The sequence below is a fragment of the Aethalodelphis obliquidens genome, unplaced genomic scaffold (assembly GCF_003676395.1).
Source record: "Aethalodelphis obliquidens isolate GAN/ISIS:26980383/991018 unplaced genomic scaffold, ASM367639v1 scaffold18, whole genome shotgun sequence".
Lineage (NCBI taxonomy): Eukaryota > Metazoa > Chordata > Mammalia > Artiodactyla > Delphinidae > Aethalodelphis > Aethalodelphis obliquidens.
Window position 1 is genome coordinate 13,563,213 of NW_020837962.1, and position 16,676 is coordinate 13,579,888.

The window sequence follows — 16,676 nt, forward strand, 5'->3', positions numbered from 1 at the left end:
CAGCTGGGCCACCAGGTCCTCCCTCCCCGACCAAGGCGCTTTCGACCCCCAGCCGCAGGTGTCCCCGCCGCCCTCCCGGAGGAGGTGACTCGGGCCGGGCGGGCCGCGCGCATTCCTGAGCCTTGAGTCAGCGCGGCCGCCCCCTCCGGCCGGGCCCGCCCCCGGCGCGCACGCCCCTCGCTCCATGGCATTCCCGGGCGAGCGGGCGGGGACTCGGCGCGGGTGCCCTCGGGCCGGCGGCGGCAGCCCCTCCCCGAAGCCCTCAGGACCCCCGAGGCCCCGGTGCCGGCGGCGGCGGTGAGTGAGCGCGCGGGGCTGGGGGCGCGGGGCGCGGGCCGGATGGGTTCCGGGGCTGCGTCCTCCGCGCGCGGGGCCCGTCCCCACCCCTCCGCGGCCGAAGCCGCTCGGAGCGGCCGGAGGCTGGCTGCGTCCCGGCTTCGGGCGACTCTCCGCCCGAGGCGGCCGGACTTTCCTTCCCGGAGTTTCCCGAGCCGCCCGAGGAGGCGGCCCAGCCCCGGATTCCTAACCCGGCGCGCCGCAAAAATAGCCCGTGGCCGGATTAGCGCGTCCCGGCGGCCTGACCCGGCCGGACATCTCGGCTCCATCCCCCGCCCGACAGCTGAGGGTCCCGGGAGCGGGAGGGCTCGGAGTCCGGGGGTGTCCCCAGGCGCCTCTGAGCTGTACCCTCCCCCCCTTACGCTTTCCTTCCCGGCCACCACCAGTGGGTGGTGTCTCCAAGTCGAAACTCCAGCTCAGAGGGTGGGACTTCTCCGGATCATCCCTGTCCCAGCCGTGTTCCCTGGGGATGGGAATAATTTCAGCAATAATAGCAGTAGCTGTGGAACTGGAGGGGGGGGCGGTGGGCGGTGCGAGGAGGGAGTGACCCCACCTTCCGCTTCACAACCCAATCTCCCCGGCTCTAAACACTGGACGCTGCCGGGCACTTTCCCTACCCTGTGCTCAGTGGCCAAGAGGAGCAGGCCAGGGCTGAGCCTGTGGCCACCACACGGTGCCTCAAAGCAGGCCTGCTCTTGGCTGGGGAGATTGCTGGACCCCAGGTGCTCAGGGCACTGGGGGAGGGCCTGGCTGTCTGCCCTGCTGGGGGCATGTCTGTGGGGCTGGGTGGGGAATGGGCAGGGGAGCCAGATGGTCCTGAGCAGAGTTCCTTCTTCTGTGTGTGCAGTTTGGGGTGGTGCGTCTGTGTGTCTCTCTGGGTGGGCGAGGTCTGCGTCTGGAGGCCCTAGCCCTGTGCTGGGAAAGGCCCCCCCACCCCCACCTGGGGACTTCCTGGCAGAGAAGATTCAAGGATGAAACTGGCTTTTCAGGTTTGGCCCAGCCAGATGCTGGGTTCTCCCCACCCCTGTGGAGCCAGCCCTAGCCCCCTTAGCCCCCACCCAGAGGCTGGGAGGAAGCTGGGCCACCCAGCAGATGGCAGGGGCCCAAGGGGTCCCTGAGGCTGAGCCCCCTGCAACCAGGGGTTATTCTGGGTTCTTTTCCTTGAGAAAAGCAGGGGCTACTAGTGGGGCATAAGAGTTGAGTGGCCCTGGATGGTATGTGCCAGGCCCCAGGCTGCTTCCCAAACCCTCCAAGCAATCTCTGCCCATTGCACAGGGAGCTGACTGAGAGCACCAGAGCTGGAGCACTGCAGTGACAGCATCCTCCGTCCAGCGTTAGTGGGCCGGCCGGCGAACCACTGCCCTTGGGAGCTCCAATTCTAGGGGAGCCCTTGGTTCAGAGGGAGTCACCCAGGCCTCGCCTGCCTTCCTGGGCCCACCCTCAGGGCCTCTGGACTCAAGCTGCTGCTCAGGGCACCTCCTGTAGCTCCTCTCCCCAGATGTGAGGGGCTCCCCCCGCCCGCACCTCCCCAGCTCCAGTCCCTCCATGTCATCGGTGTCTGTGACAGGATCGACTTTCAGACCAAGGATCAGATTCCTTAGCTTCTGCCTGTTTTCTGGGTTAGGTGTGTTTGAGGGTGACTCCTTCCTCCCTGAACTGAGATGCTCTGGGTGGAGGTGGGGTGGAGTGGTGGCCCAGAGGGGCCTGTTAGCCTTCCCCAGCCTGAGGAGCCCAGATGGTCTGCCCCTCCCCTGGGGGGCTGTGGCCACCTCCCCAGCTCCTGGGCAGACATGGCCCCAGGCTTTGAACCCCCCTGGAGGCTTGGTGACCACAGGTGGTGACTGGCCTCTCTGAGCCTCAGTTTCCTGATCTGTAAGATGGACACAGAGGACTCCTGCAGGGGTTGTGACAGGTCAGTGGGGCTAGCCAGACTCAGGTTTGAGGCAGGTGTGCCAGGCTTCTGCTGACTGAAGCCATTTCTGCTCCGATAATCGACTTCAGGGGCTTGGTGTCCCCTCCCACGGCCTTACAGATACTATCCAGCAGCTGACGTGTTCTGAGAAGGGTTGCTAAGCCAGAGGGTATGTGGGCACCGGGAGCTCGTGTGGGGGTGGGGGTTGGTCAGGGGCACTTGTGGGGCCTCTGACTGGTGACTAGGCTGCTCATCTGCCTTCTGTCCAGGCCTGTTGCTGGGATGTGGGTCTTTCCACTGTGTAGCTTGAGACAGGCTTGCACCTAACTCCCGAGGTCCAGCTAGACCCTAGATTGTCCCATCCAGAAGCTATAGCTGAGCCCCTGCCCTACCCCACTGTGGCACGGACGGGTTCTCTGACCTTTCTGAGCCTGGGGCACCCCGACCCCAGGGTGCGTCCACCCTGCCAGACCCAGCCGGGTCGTAGGCTTTAATTCTGGTGGCCAGTGACCCTCTGGGTCATAGTCTGCTGAGGCTTTGGGCAGTGCCCAGTCCACAGGGCCAGTGCTCCCTTTCCTGCACCACCCTCCCAGGGCAGTTACCTTCAGGGCCTCCTGTGCAGAGAGCCTCCTGTGGTTCTGTTGTTGGATCCCTGCATTCCTATCATCTGGGGTGACAGCTGGTGATGGGCGCCTTGGTGGGGCAGGGATCCGATGTGTCCTCCTGGGGACAGCACGGGGCACCCAGCAAGCCATTGGCCAGGTGTCAGGTCTGCCCTGCTCCCTTCTGAACCTCATATCTTCCACAGAAAAGTGGAGAGGTCTCTGGGAGGGGTGAGGGCCTGGCCAGGATCATTCCCGACAAGATGCCGGTTACTGATGGTGAGGTCAAGAGGCACAGAGCAGCCAGCTCACTTTCGCTTTGCCACATAGTAGCACGTAGTGGAGGACTGAATTCTAGGCTGCCAGACAGCTGGTGATTCCCCCCTCCCAAGGGAGACCTGGGGCTGGGCATCAGACTAGGGGTCAGACAGGACACTGAGGGTCAGAGGTCAGGGTTCACGTGGGGAGGTCAGAGGAGCTGGTGCATCCTGGGACCATGCTCAGGTGAGCTGGGCACACGTCTGGGCAGGTGTCCTGGGGTGGGCCCAACTGCTCCAACTGACATGGGTGGCCAGTGGTCCCCTGGGCAGGGTAGGCCCCAGGCTTGGTGGGTCTGGTCCTGGGGCCGGGCCGCTTGCTTGACCTCCAGCTGCCCTTGGTCCGTGTTGTCCCTCAAGTGTGCGGGGCAGGCCTAAGTGCAGAAATAGAGGGTCCAGCTTAACCCCGGCCACAGCCTGTCCAGGCCTGGGTGGGCCAGAACTTCTCCCGGTCTCCTCCTGCCTCTTGGCCACACCTTCCCAAACTGGGCCTCCCCAAAGGGTGTGGCCTGGGTCCTCCCACGCCTTGTGCTCTGGTTGAACGCGCTCCCAGGCCCTCGTTGGGGAGCTCCCCACAGCCCGCAGGCATCACCAGCCTGCTCGTTTGTTTGTTTCTTTTTAGTTGAAGTATAGATGACTTACAATATTATATTCCTTTTAGGTCCAGCCTGTTTTTTTTTTGATTCAGCTGCTGCTTCTCGAGCACCTACTGTGTGCCCAGCACTGCTGTGGCCCCTGATTTTCAGAGGGGAAAATTCAGACTATCTCAGGGTTGCAGGTGGTAGAGGGGAGCTGGGTCAGTGCACAGTGTCTCAGGCCAGGCTCCCCGACACCGGCCTGCCTGCACTGGCTCCTGCTTCTGGACCCCCTGGACCCCTGCCCAGGGTCCCCCATCATCCCCAGAGCAGGCATGGCTGCTTCTCAGGGCTGCCCCACAGCCCTCCACCCTGCTGGCTGCAGCGGCTCCCCCTCCCCTCGCTCCCGCTTAAAGCAGCCCTGGTGGTCCCGGTACCCTGCGGGCCCTCCCTCTGCATCCCCTCCAGCCTCACCCCACACTCCTGAGCTGCTCAGAGCTCCGTCCTCTGAGTTAGCTTTTGCTTCGTCAGCCTCCCCACTGCGCTTCTAGTTGCCTGTTTGGGTGTCTCCTGGTGGGTCTGGGCCCTGGGTGGGCAGCCACGAATGTCACCAGAGTGACTCAGACGGCACGCAGGCCCTCCCAGGGCTGTGGTCTCTCCCTGCACTGAGGGGCAGCAGAGCAGAGATGCTGTTGGGATTCCCCCTCAGGGACCGTCTAGGAACAAGAGCCCACTGTGCGCCTGGCGGAGACCCAGACACTGAGCCACTGTCTCCTCTGGGGGGGCGCTGTGCCCCTTCCCAGCCCAGACTCTTTGTCCGGTCTGGACCCGACCTTCCCCCACACCCTCAGGGTCCACTGTGGAGCCACCCCCGACCCTGCTTGTGAATCCCACCCACTTGATGCCCAGCTTGCCGCAGGGGCGCTGGGGGATTGGGCACACAGGGGTGGGTCAGGCCGGGAACCCATAGCACTGAGGGCAGGGAGCTGTGGGGGTTATGGGGCACCCTCCAGCCTCTGCCCCAGACACAGGAGGGATCTGGTGGGGTGAGGGCCACCAGGAGGTCTGTATGTCCAGGCAGGGAGCTGGTGCCTCCCTCGTGAGGTGAGCGGCTCCTGTGTCTGGTGGGCCCAGGCCAGCGGGGGTCGGGGGGGCATCTGGCTCCTGTGTGTGCTCACCACCCGCTTCCCACCTCCTTGCTTGTGCTGTTTCTGTTCCCACTGGTCATGTGGTAGCTCCTCCTCCCAGAGCCAAGTGAAGGGGCATCTTTGGGAATTTGCCATCACCCCACTTCATGGGGACTGGCCCCTGCTAGCTCGTGCTCTGGAATGACAGTGATCATTCAGCAGTGGCTCTGGAGCAGCCCTGTCCTAGGCACTGTGGACCCGGCATGACAGGACCGGACCGCACACACGTGGGTGTGCTCCCGACCGTGCCAAGGGAATCCAGGGCCTGTCAGGGAGGGGCCGCCTGACTGAGGCGGGGGATCCTTGAACACGTGGGCAGAATGCGTGTACTGGGAGAGCCAGGTGTGAGGAGAGGCTGTGGGAGCACAGTGGGAGCCAGGGAGGGTCGCAAGTGTGTGTGTGGCGCTGAGCCAGTCAGCTGGCAACGGTTCCTGGCACTCCTGAGTGGAGAACCACCTTCTGTCACCTGGAGGTGCTGGGCGTGCGCACGCTCCTGTAAGGGCTCGTCCCTGGCACCCAGCCTGCTGGGTACCAGCAGTGATCCCAGGTCCACACTTGGCCTCTCTAGACCTCACAATAGCTTTACCAGGAGCGTATGAAACTCTGTGAGGCATGGGGTGGTCGGGTGGCAGGGGCAGACTTAAGGTACCATAGCCTCCCCCATCTGAAATGCTAAGGGGGTCCCCATCCTGTCTGGCCCCTTCCCGACAAGGCCGCATGGGCACAGCACCATCTGAGGAGTCCGATCGCCCGGATCTCCACCTGGCAGGCCCGGCCCGCCGTGGCTCAGAGGGTGCACCCAGGGTGCTGTCCCAGCCCTGCAGGTTCTGGACGTGCCTCTCAGCACCTTCTGCTTTCTCGATAAGCCTAACACTGTCTGAGGTTCCACCATTAGTGCTTGAGACCTGGAGCTGTCCTGCCCAGTCATTTCCTTACCAGCAGGGAGAGCTTACAATCACCTTGGTCTGTGAAGGGAGGGCTGGCGGATGACAAGGAAGACGCTGCCCTCCCAGGATGCTGACCTGTGGCCTGGTCAGCCACAGCCGTGCAGGGCTGGGCTGGGTTGTGGTGCGCGTTGGATGCCGAGTGCTGGTCCCAGAGGGACCCAGTTCTCAGTCAGGATGCCCTCATGTCAGACGCTGCCTCCATCCCCTCCAGGGACCCTCCATCTGACCGCAGCTTGTGGGGCTCAGTGTAGGCGGGGCCAGGAAGGGATTCCCAGGGATGTGGGAACAAATGCTGCCCTCAGCCCTTTTCCTGAGACCAGAGCAGGTGAGGGCAGGGGAGAGAGGCTTGGCCCTGGGAGCTATGTTGTGATGGAAAGACTCCTGGAACATGAGGGATGGGCCAAGAGTCAGAAGGCATCCCCGGACTGCCTCCCTCCAGGCCTGTTCCTGGTTGGGGTAGGGCCAGTGGGAACCGTGATTAGTGTTCAGGCTCAGCCCCATTTGGTACAGGGCCAGTAGGCGCTGCCAGCTGCATCCTGGCCTGGTCTCCAGTCAATATAGGGCCAGTAGGACCTGTGTGCTGGGTCCCGGGCCGGTCCCCGATTGTCATAGGGCCAATAGAAGCTGTGAGTGTTGTCCTGGGCCTACCCCTGGGTGGCAGAGGGCCGCTAGGAGCTGGGAGCAGCATCCTGGGCTCTCCGTGTTTCGTGAGCAGCACAGCAGTGTTCTGTGCCATCCCGCGTCTGTGTCGGGGGGGGGGGGGGGGGGGGGGGGGGGGGCGGGATGAGCAACATCCTTGGCCGTTCCCAGGTCCATAGAGAGCTGGGGGTGGTGGTAGCTCTGAGCAGGGTTCTGGACCCCTGGACCTTCCCTGATCTGTAAAGGGCCAGTAGCAACTGTGTCCTTAGTTGTGCCGCCTGAATATGTGGCCTTGGGCAAGACAGGCCTCTCTTTCTAGGCCTCAGTTTCCCTGTTTGTAAAGTATTTTCTCTGTATCTCTCCAGGCAGTTGAGAGGGAGGCTCCGAAGTAGAAGCTGTTTCTAGCGGCCTCAGTGGATGGGTCACAGACCCCGCAGGTCGGAATCTTCAGGGTCTGGAGCTCTGAGAGGCTGCGGAATTTTGGAGTCTCCACCACGCCCCTGCTATCCTTGCCCCCGTAGTTCTAGGAACCCTTCTAGTCTTGGATATCCTGTTTCCAGGCCCTGTGATCCTTCTCTGGGGCCAGGGAAGCAGATACGCCCTGAAACTGCCATTTCGTAAAGGAAGAATTAAGTGCCAAGGAGCCATGCTTATGTGGCCACTGCCTCCCGGTCACGTGGCCAGGCTGGGGTGGCCCAAATCAAGCCCTGGCCTCTCTGCTCTGGGTCCTGGGCCCTCCCCCTGTGCCCAGGTAATGTGGGACAGGGGTCTCAGATGCTTAAGGTGGCATAGAGCAAGGCGTCTCGGAGCACTGTGGGGCTTTGCTGCTGTTTCTGGGCCTGTGGCGCCCCCTTGTGGTCACAGCGGCCTTTTCACCAGGTAGTTTCCAGGAGGTCCCTTGGCTATAGGAGCCCTTGGCCCCTGGGAAGCCAGGTGGTCCCTCCTCTGAGAGATGGAGGGACCATGCACCCTGTCATGGGCATAGTGAGCCCTCTGTCTCTGGAGCAGCTGTCATGGTGGTTAAGAAGCTGAGGTCTGTGTCCAATAGGCTTGAGATTTGCCCCGTGTACAGACCGGGCCAGCCCCTAGGCTTGCCTCTGCCCTCGTGCTTATTCATACCTCTGCACTGGCCATTCCCAGTGTGGGGAACACCCTGCCACCTAACCTTGCTCACTAGATCAACTCGAAAGCCTTTGCTCAGACGTCACTGCACAGAGAGGCATCGCTCCTCTGACGACTGTAATGTGCTGGTTTTTGCTTTATCTTTTAATTAACTTTTAAAAAAATTTTACTTATTTTTGGCTGCGTTGGGTCTTCATTGCTGCACGCGGGCTGTCTCTGGTTGCAGAGAGTAGGGGCTACTCTTCGTTGTGCGCGGGCCTCTCATTGCGGTGGCTTCTCTCATTGCGGAGCATGGGCTCTAGGTGTGCGGGCTTCCGTAGTTGTGGCACGCAGGCTCAGTAGTTGTGGTGCATGGGCTTAGTTGCTCTGTGGCATGTGGGATCTTCCTGGACCAGGGATCGAACCCATGTCCCCTGCATTGGCAGGCGGATTCTTAACCACTGAGCCACCAGGAAAGTCCTAATGTGCTGTTTTATCCCTGTCACACGTTGCAGCCTTTAGCACAGTGTATCTACATGTGAGCTTATTGTTTGTCTGGACTCTAAGCTTGAGGAGCGCAGGGATTTTGTCTGTTTCGGTTTCCCTGCTTCTCCACCAACATGTCCCAAGCACCTAGGAGTGGCTCATAGTAGGTCCTCAGCTATTCATCACATGAATGCATGTTGTTTGAAGACCTAGTGTGTGCCTAGCCATGTCTTTCGGGACGACAGAGGCAGGAACCAAGCGCGTGGGTGCTGAGCCCATGCTGGGACTCTGGCAGCGGAGCCGTGCCCACGCCTGTTGGGCTGTCCCTGCTTCTCCCTCCTCCTGTGTCTGGGCCCCGTGGACCCTCAGAGATCTGCCAGTGCTGTTTTTTGGCTGCACCATGCAGCTTGCAGCATCTTAGTTCCCCGACCAGGGATTGAACCCGGGCCCCCGGCAGTGAAAGTGTGGAGTCCTAACCACTGGGATGCCAGGGAAGTGCGTGTCAGTGCTGTTATTGAATAACACACCACGTCCCCTAGGCCCCCCTAGCTCTGCCTGGAACCATGGGTGAGGCCCGCAGGGACAGCACCAGCAGCCTGCAGCGCAAGAAGCCGCCGTGGCTGAAGCTGGATATCCCGGCCGTGGTGCCCCCGGCAGCAGAGGAGTCCAGCTTCCTGCAGGTAGGCCCTGGCCAGCGGGGGCTGCAGGTGCAGCCCATCCAGCCGCCTCACTGGGTCCCCGTTGCCCAGCCCCTGAGACGCCAGGCGTTCCTGCGGAGTGTGAGCATGCCGGCCGAGCCCACCCGCGTCCCCTCACCCCACCAGGAGCCCCGGCGGCCGGCGCTGCAGCGCCAGATGTCCATCACACAGACCATCCGCAGGTACTTCGCTGTCCCGGCTGCTCCGCGGCGGGTTGGGGGCTGGGCCGGTGGGACAGAAGCAGGCATACAGGGTCCCCTTCGGGCACTGGGGCTGGAAGTGGGGCAAGGGCTTTCTCCTCCATCCCGTCCCCTCATCACCCTGTCCTCCTCCTGCTCTGGGGACTGACTGCTGTCACCTACTGCCTTTCTTTGCTCCCCCCAGAACTTGCTCTCTCCTCTCTCTCTCACCCGCCCCCCCCACCCAATGCTCTGGTCCCCCCTGAACAGCCGACAGGTGCGCTTTGGGCGTGTCCACACTCTGCCCCTGTTGGGTGCCCCTGCTGCCCGCAGGGCCCTCACACAGCGCTCGTCTCTCTCTTGGTCCCTGCTCAGGTACCTTGGGCAGGGCATGAGTGTGTTGGCGTCAGCTGGCGTGTGCATGGCTTGTGACCTCTCGGGAGCTGCCAGCGTGGTTGGTGTTCCCCGGGGGCTCCTGACGGCAGGTGCTGGCAGTGTTTTTGCTTGCATGTCCAAGGACTATGGGCAGCCTGCCTGGGTGTGCGGCGCCCCCTGCCTGACTTCTGTGGTGTCCAAGGTCAAGCTGCTGCCCAGGGCCACGCTTTCTCTGGCTGAGCTAAGGGCTGAACTCTGACCTCTGTCTCCAGACTCAGTGTCTCCCCACAAATGCCCGTCTCAGGGATGGAGTGAGGGCCTGTGTGAAATACCTATTTCACCAAGGCCTGCCATCTCTGGTGCTGGTGGCAGCTTGGAGCTGGCTAATTGTTTAGCGGGTGGCCAGGTCCGAAACCCACCTATCCTCTTAATCAGACCCAGCCCACCTGGACCCCAGACCCTGGAATGTCCGGAGGCTTGGGGCGGGCATGCTGCCCAGGTGGAGTGCCTCTGAGGCCCCTGCTGGGGAGAGGGGACAGCTGGCCTCCCCTTGCTGAGTCCCTCCCCTGGCAGGGGCACTGCTGACTGGTTTGGAGTGAGCAAGGACAGTGACAGCACCCAGAAGTGGCAGCGCAAGAGCATCCGTCACTGCAGCCAGCGCTACGGGAAGCTGAAGCCCCAGGTCATCCGGGAGCTAGACCTGCCCAGCCAGGACAACGTGTCGCTGACCAGCACTGAGACGCCCCCTCCTCTGTACGTGGGGCCATGCCAGCTGGGCATGCAGAAGGTATGCCCTCCCGCTGCTGCCTGCCTCAGTTCCCTCACTCTGCTGCCCTGAGCTGGGGCTGGGGACACAGCCAGTCTAAGCACAGAGGTTGCTTGGAGCTCACGGTCTGGGCGGGTGGTCGGATGGTCCCGTAAAGGCACCTAAGATACTCTCTGGGAAGCGGTGCTTGGGGGAGAGGACAAGTCCTGGGATTGTACCACAGGCCAGCCTCTGGGTGGGAGAGCATCCCAGGATGAACAGCAGCGTAAAGGAAATACAGGCGGAGAACGGGACCCCTCTGGTGCAGTGGGGTGGGGTGGTACCCACTCAGCTGTCCAGGGAGCCTCTGGGGAGCGGGACGAGCAGCAGCTGTGTTCTCCATGGCGGGGCCGGGTGGGGGAGGAGCCCCCTTGGCTATGACCCAGCCCCCGACTCCTGCATCTCCTCCCCTCCTCCAGATCATAGACCCCCTGGCCCGGGGCCGGGCCTTCCGCTTGGCGGATGATGCCGCCGATGGCCTGAGTGCCCCGCACACGCCGGTCACGCCGGGTGCCGCCTCCCTCTGCTCCTTCTCCAGCTCCCGTTCGGGTTTCAACCGGCTCCCGCGGCGGCGCAAGCGCGAGTCGGTGGCCAAGATGAGCTTCCGGGCAGCCGCTGCGCTGGTGAAGGTGGGTGCAGGGGCCGGGGTGGGGGCGGGGGCTGAGCCAGTACCACGCTGCGTCCTCACCCCCTCGCTGGCAGGGCCGCTCGGTTAGGGATGGCACACTGCGCCGGGTCCAGCGCCGAAGCTTCACTCCTGCCAGCTTCCTGGAGGAGGACACGGCTGACTTCCCCGACGAGCTGGACACATCCTTCTTTGCCCGGGTAAGAGCCTGGCACCATCACCCATGACCCCTGTGCCTATGCTTCCCACACTGACCACGCGTGTTTGCTCAGGAAGGTGTCCTCCACGAGGAGCTGTCCACATACCCAGATGAGGTGTTCGAGTCCCCATCGGAGGCAGCGCTTAAGGACTGGGAGAGAGCCCCAGAGCAGGCGGACCTCACGGGTGGAGCCCTGGACCGCAGCGAGCTGGAGCGCAGCCACCTGATGTTGTGAGTGCTTCCTGGCGGGCTCCGAGGGGGCCGGGGGGCAGGTCCTGCGGCTCTCAGGAGCAGCTGGCCCCAAAGGCACGACCCTAGAGGGCCCTGGGAGGAGGTCATCTTGTGGACTGGGAGCCCAGCTTGGCAACTGTGTTTGGGAGACCCAGGGGTGGGCACCATTCGAGTCTGGACTGCCCACACCTGGAAGAGGATCTCAGTCCCAGAGCCCACAGGCTGGAGAGAATCTCGGGGGAAGGAGGAGGTGACGTAGTTAACACTCGCAGATTAGCCAGGGACCCTCATGTAGGTCCGAACCCACCTCCCTGCCATGCCAGGAGCAGCTGGGGATCATGCTTTTACTGGTGAGGTGTGGGCTGACATCAGCCTGTCACACAGTGTCTTCACCGCTAGTTGGGAGCAAGACAGACACGGAGTGTCGCCCATGTCCCGCCGGGGATGGACTGCGGCAGGTGGGAGGTCTGGGGCTGGGAGTGACGGCACCCCTTCCCCCAGGCCCCTGGAACGTGGCTGGCGCAAGCAGAAGGAGGGCGGTGCAGCGGCCCCGCAGCCCAAGGTGCGGCTGCGGCAGGAGGTGGTGAGCGCCGCGGGTCAGCGGCGGGGCCAGCGCATCGCGATGCCGGTGCGCAAGTTCTTCGCCAGGGAGAAGCGGCCGTATGGGCTGGGCATGGTGGGCCGGCTAACAAATCGCACTTACCGCAAGCGAATCGACAGCTATGTCAAACGCCAGATTGAGGACATGGACGACCACAGGTAGGCGTGGAGGGGACGCGGCTTCGGGAAGGCAAGGCTCCAGGTGGGCGTGGAGGCTCCGGGTTGGGGATGCCGCCTCTGCTGACGCTTTGCCCCGCAGGCCCTTCTTCACCTACTGGCTCACCTTCGTGCACTCGCTCGTCACCATTCTAGCCGTTTGCATCTATGGCGTGGCGCCCGTAGGCTTCTCACAGCACGAGACCGTAGACTCGGTGAGCCTCAGCGCCTTCCCTGGCGAGCCCTGGGCTCTGGGCTCCCTCCCACCCATTCTGGGAGGAGAGGGCTCGGCTGAGCTCCGTCTGATCTTTCTCCCCAAACTTCCAGGTGCTGCGCAACCGAGGGGTCTATGAGAATGTCAAGTACGTTCAGCAGGAGAACTTCTGGATCGGGCCCAGCTCGGTGAGGGTGGGGCCTGGGGGGGGCGGGGCCCCTGGGCTGGTCGAGGGCCCGGCCGCAGCTGCACATCCTTTTTCCTGCAGGAGGCTCTCATTCACCTGGGTGCCAAGTTCTCGCCCTGCATGCGCCAGGATCCGCAGGTGCATAGTTTCATCCACGCTGCGCGCGAGCGTGAGAAGCATTCGGCCTGCTGTGTGCGCAACGACCGGTCTGGCTGCGTGCAGACCTCAGAAGAGGAGTGCTCGGTGAGTGCCTGCCCGCAGCTCAGCTCGCACCCTTGTCTGCACCTTGTGTTTGTGGTTACCTTGGGACTTCAGAGCCAGCTGGTTATCCTAAACCCCTAGTTCTCAGCACATTATGCCGTCCGTCTGTGCCAGGCCCCTTGCATCACATTTTCCTTTTTTCCCGCACCTCTTCCATCTCATGCCGCTCACCCTGTAGACCCTGTGTCCTTAATTTTTTTTTTTTTATGACCGCGCTGCAAGGCTTGTGGGATCCTAGTTCCCCGGCCAGGGATCGAACCCAGGCCCGGCATTGAAAGCGCCAAGTCCTAACCACTGGACCGCCAGGGAATTACGCATGTGTCCTTAATTTGGGTGTGCTCTTCCCACACGTGTCCATCTTGTTTTTTGTGCACGTGTCTTAAGTTTCTATAAATGGTATTGCCTTTTCCCACTAAATTAAAAAAAAATTTTTTTTTGAATACTTTTTTGGCTGCATCGGGTCTTATTTGCGGCAGGCGGGATCTTTGTTGCGGCGAGTGGGCTTCTCTCTAGTTGTGGCATGTGGGTTTTTTCTCTTCTCCAGTTGTGGTGCGCGGGCTCCAGAATGCGTGGGCTCTGTAGTTTGTGGCACGCGGGCTCTCACTGAGGAGCACGAGCTCAGTAGTTGTGGCGCAAGGGCTCAGTTGCCCCGCGGCATGTGGGATCCCAGTTCCCCGACCAGGGATCGAACCCGTGTCCCCTGCATTGGAAGGCAGATTCATTACCACTGGACCACCAGGGAAGTCCCTGAATTTTAAAAACTTTATCCAGGTTTTTATCATCTTATTTGGAGGTGCCGTAGTTTGTACCAGTTCTCTGATTCTGGACACTGGTGGTTTCTATTTTTAAGCTAATAGGAACTATGCTGTTGAATTCCTTATAACCATCTCCCAACACGCGAGCCATTTCCAGAGTTTAAGTTCAGAGCGGTGGGGGTGTAGAGCCAGAGGGAGGAGCTCAGAATCAGTGCTTCTGATTCCTCCCGTCTGGGAGCTGTACCGGGACGTGGGCTCTGACCAGGGCTGAGCCCGTGTCCTCCCACAGTCCACGCTGGCAGTGTGGGTGAAGTGGCCCTTCCATCCCAGCGCCCCAGACCTTGCTGGCCACAAGAGGCACTTTGGCTCTGTCTGCCACCAGGACCCCAGGTCAGTCCTGCCGGCCCCTCCCTTACTTTCCTTTGTCCACGTCTCCCTTGGGAGTGCGGGTGGAGAGAGGTACAATGGCTCTCCTTGTTGTCCAGTTGGGCAGGAGGGGGCTAAGCCAAGGGCACAAAGCAAGGACTGACCACTTCCTGGGCTCGTGCAGGGTGTGTGATGAGCCTTCCTCCGAGGACCCCCATGAGTGGCCAGATGACATCACCAAGTGGCCGGTGAGCCGGGGTGGAGGGGTTGTTTGGGAGTCACCCTTATCGTATGGGGGAGGAATCCACACCTCATCCATCAGTGATGCCACAGAGGTCCCCGTTGGGGGACCACCCTGTGCTTCCAGATGCTTTGCCCTGGCTGTTAGCCAGCCTGTCCATCCACCACAGCCTACCTCTCTGAGCAGAACCATGTGGAGCCTTGGGAGGTCAAATGACATTATTCCAATTTGACAGATAGTCAAACTGAGGCTTAGGGTGTAGTACCTGCCTGAAGTCAAAGGAAGCCTATTTCCCATCCTAGGAGCCTGTCCATCTTTGCCCCAACCAAGCATAGCGTGGGGCCCAAGATTAGGGGAGACCCTGACCCAACTCACCCCCGTTTGTGACACAGATCTGCACCAAAAACAGCGCTGGGAACTACACCAACCACCCGCACATGGACTGTGTCATCACGGGCCGGCCCTGCTGCATTGGCACCAAGGGCAGGTAGGGCTGCCTGTGTGGGCATGTGCAGCTGGTCCTGGGCACAAAGTGTTGCCCTGGGGCTGTGCCCTCTTCCCCTCCCCAGTCCCAAAATAACTCAAGATACCAAGGGGCATGGGGTGAGGAAAGGGCTAGGCCTATCCAGGGCCAACAAAGGTGGGCAAGTGGGGCTGAAACCTGGGCCTGGAAGCCCTCCCAACCCTGGCCTGACCTTCCAGGTGTGAGATCACCTCCCGGGAGTATTGTGACTTCATGAGGGGCTACTTCCACGAGGAGGCCACACTCTGCTCTCAGGTAGGCCTCCGGGGTGAGGGTCCCTCCCCGTCCCCGCAGCCACGGCGGGTGCTGACAGGCCACTCTGCACAGGTGCACTGCATGGACGACGTGTGTGGGCTGTTGCCCTTCCTCAACCCCGAGGTGCCCGACCAGTTCTACCGCCTGTGGCTGTCCCTATTCTTGCACGCTGGGCAAGTGACACCATGTGGGCTGAGTGGGGTTGGGTGGAGTGGGTGGTCCCAGGGACCCCAGGAGTAGCTGGTGAGCCTTCCCCGCTGAATGCCCCCCCTCCCCACAGGATCCTGCACTGCCTGGTGTCTGTCTGCTTCCAGATGACTGTCCTGCGGGACCTGGAGAAGCTGGCAGGCTGGCACCGCATAGCCATCATCTACCTGCTGAGTGGCATCACTGGTAACCTGGCCAGTGCCATTTTCCTGCCATACCGGGCAGAGGTAAGGCTGCCCCCAGGGTGGGGCCCTCCTACGTGCACCTGCTGCCCAGCATGAACTGGTTCCACCACAGAGTCGAGTTCCTACAGTGCCCCGCCTGGGAGCAGCTCCACTTGGCTCCTGTCCCGATACACTCTGGGCGGAGGGAGGCGGGACGGGGTGACCCACTCAGGCCCACCGGCTCACAGGCACCCACATGCCCCCAGGTGGGCCCCGCCGGCTCGCAGTTCGGCATCCTGGCCTGCCTCTTCGTGGAGCTCTTCCAGAGCTGGCAGGTCCTGGCGCGGCCCTGGCGTGCCTTCTTCAAGCTGCTGGCTGTGGTGCTCTTCCTGTTCACCTTCGGGCTGCTGCCCTGGATCGACAACTTCGCCCACATCTCGGGCTTCGTCAGCGGCCTCTTCCTCTCCTTTGCCTTCTTGCCCTACATCAGCTTTGGCAAGTTTGACCTGTACCGCAAGCGCTGTCAGATCATCATCTTTCAGGTGGTCTTCCTGGGCCTCCTGGCCGGCCTGGTGGTCCTCTTCTACTTCTACCCTGTGCGCTGTGAGTGGTGCGAGTTCCTCACCTGCATCCCCTTCACTGACAAGTTCTGTGAGAAGTACGAGCTGGACGCTCAGCTCCACTGAGCTGGTGGGGTGCTGGGGCCGTGTGCCCTGTGGGCCGGGGCCAGGCCTCAGGCTTGGGACTCTGCCTGCGAGCCCTGCTCCCCTTGCACAGACCCCTTGTGCCGTGTTCACTGCTGTTGAACCCCTTGTACTTCCGGGCATTTATCACAGTAGTTCCCGAGATTACCTTCTAACTAGCCTCTCGACGACCACCTCATGTGGCCAATAAATGGACCGGGAGCGTTTTAGCTGCCACTAACTTGACCAGAGCTGCCTCCTCCTTTCCGGGTTCTGGCTGGAGGCTGTGGAGGGAGGTCCTTCAGTGCCCAGGCCTCCCACTCGCAAGTCCCCAGAACAGGGAACTCAGTGTCACGTACGCCTCCCAGGGAAGTCCTCAGCCAAGTGCACACACCCTGTCCCCGTTCTATAGAAGGACTGGTAGGCGACAAAGGGACAAGGACCTATGAATGCAGTCACACTTCCCCATCCACACTGAGAGGTGCCCCACCCCAGCCCTCCCTGCCCAGCTGGCAGCTCCAATTCCAGCCCCGAGCCACCACCCTTTCCAGGAGCTGGTGAAGGCACTGCTGTAGGTGAGCCCTTAGGCTGAAGCTGGAGGCCCTGTCCATGGCTGGGCTCAGACACAGGCCTTTGTTTCCCCACAAGCAGAAACAGAGAGCCAGCCGCTCAGCTTTCACCTTCTCCTCGCTGCAGAGATTACAGGGACAGGTGTGTATGGCTTGGGGAATGGGGTGGCCAAGGGCTCAGGTGCAGCATTCAGACCATGTGACGTGCCTGCACGTTCTCTGCCCTTGCCTCCTCACTGTGAGGGGCAGCGCCAGTCCCGCCTGCCCCCGTACAGTGGCTT

The 16,676-nt window shown here is 61.9% G+C and overlaps 1 protein-coding gene across 5 annotated transcripts; it reads left to right on the plus strand.

The window, feature by feature from the left end:
- The first annotated feature begins 90 nt into the window (after window positions 1–90).
- Window positions 91–16,542, plus strand: RHBDF1 (rhomboid 5 homolog 1). 5 transcript variants are annotated; one of them, XM_027118061.1, is made up of 18 exons: window positions 91–297; window positions 8,642–8,782; window positions 8,852–8,982; window positions 9,928–10,141; window positions 10,579–10,788; window positions 10,862–10,984; window positions 11,057–11,214; window positions 11,716–11,973; window positions 12,074–12,185; window positions 12,298–12,372; window positions 12,453–12,614; window positions 13,677–13,777; window positions 13,938–14,001; window positions 14,387–14,481; window positions 14,697–14,772; window positions 14,845–14,945; window positions 15,053–15,206; window positions 15,410–16,075. In XM_027118061.1, exons 2-18 carry the CDS (start codon window positions 8,666–8,668, stop codon window positions 15,827–15,829), a joined length of 2,571 nt encoding a protein of 856 aa, XP_026973862.1. In that variant the 5' UTR covers window positions 91–297; window positions 8,642–8,665; the 3' UTR covers window positions 15,830–16,075. The 5 variants fall into 5 exon arrangements, with proteins under 5 accessions (XP_026973862.1, XP_026973861.1, XP_026973864.1 ...); XM_027118060.1 differs by lacking the exon at window positions 91–297 and having other exon boundaries at window positions 8,642–8,982; XM_027118063.1 differs by lacking the exons at window positions 91–297; window positions 14,845–14,945; window positions 15,410–16,075 and adding an exon at window positions 16,478–16,542 and having other exon boundaries at window positions 8,642–8,982.
- The last annotated feature ends 134 nt before the right edge of the window (window positions 16,543–16,676 follow it).

What these genes read in the sequence shown, in the direction of transcription:
- RHBDF1 (XM_027118060.1), top strand. Translation starts at nt 8,666, where the DNA reads ATGGGTGAGGCCCGCAGGGACAGCACCAGCAGCCTGCAGCGCAAGAAG. An exon ending in CAGCCGCTGCGCTGGTGAAG is followed by an intron (nt 10,789 to 10,861) that starts GTGGGTGCAGGG and finishes CCTCGCTGGCAG; the next exon opens with GGCCGCTCGGTTAGGGATGG. An exon ending in ATGACATCACCAAGTGGCCG is followed by an intron (nt 14,002 to 14,386) that starts GTGAGCCGGGGT and finishes TTTGTGACACAG; the next exon opens with ATCTGCACCAAAAACAGCGC.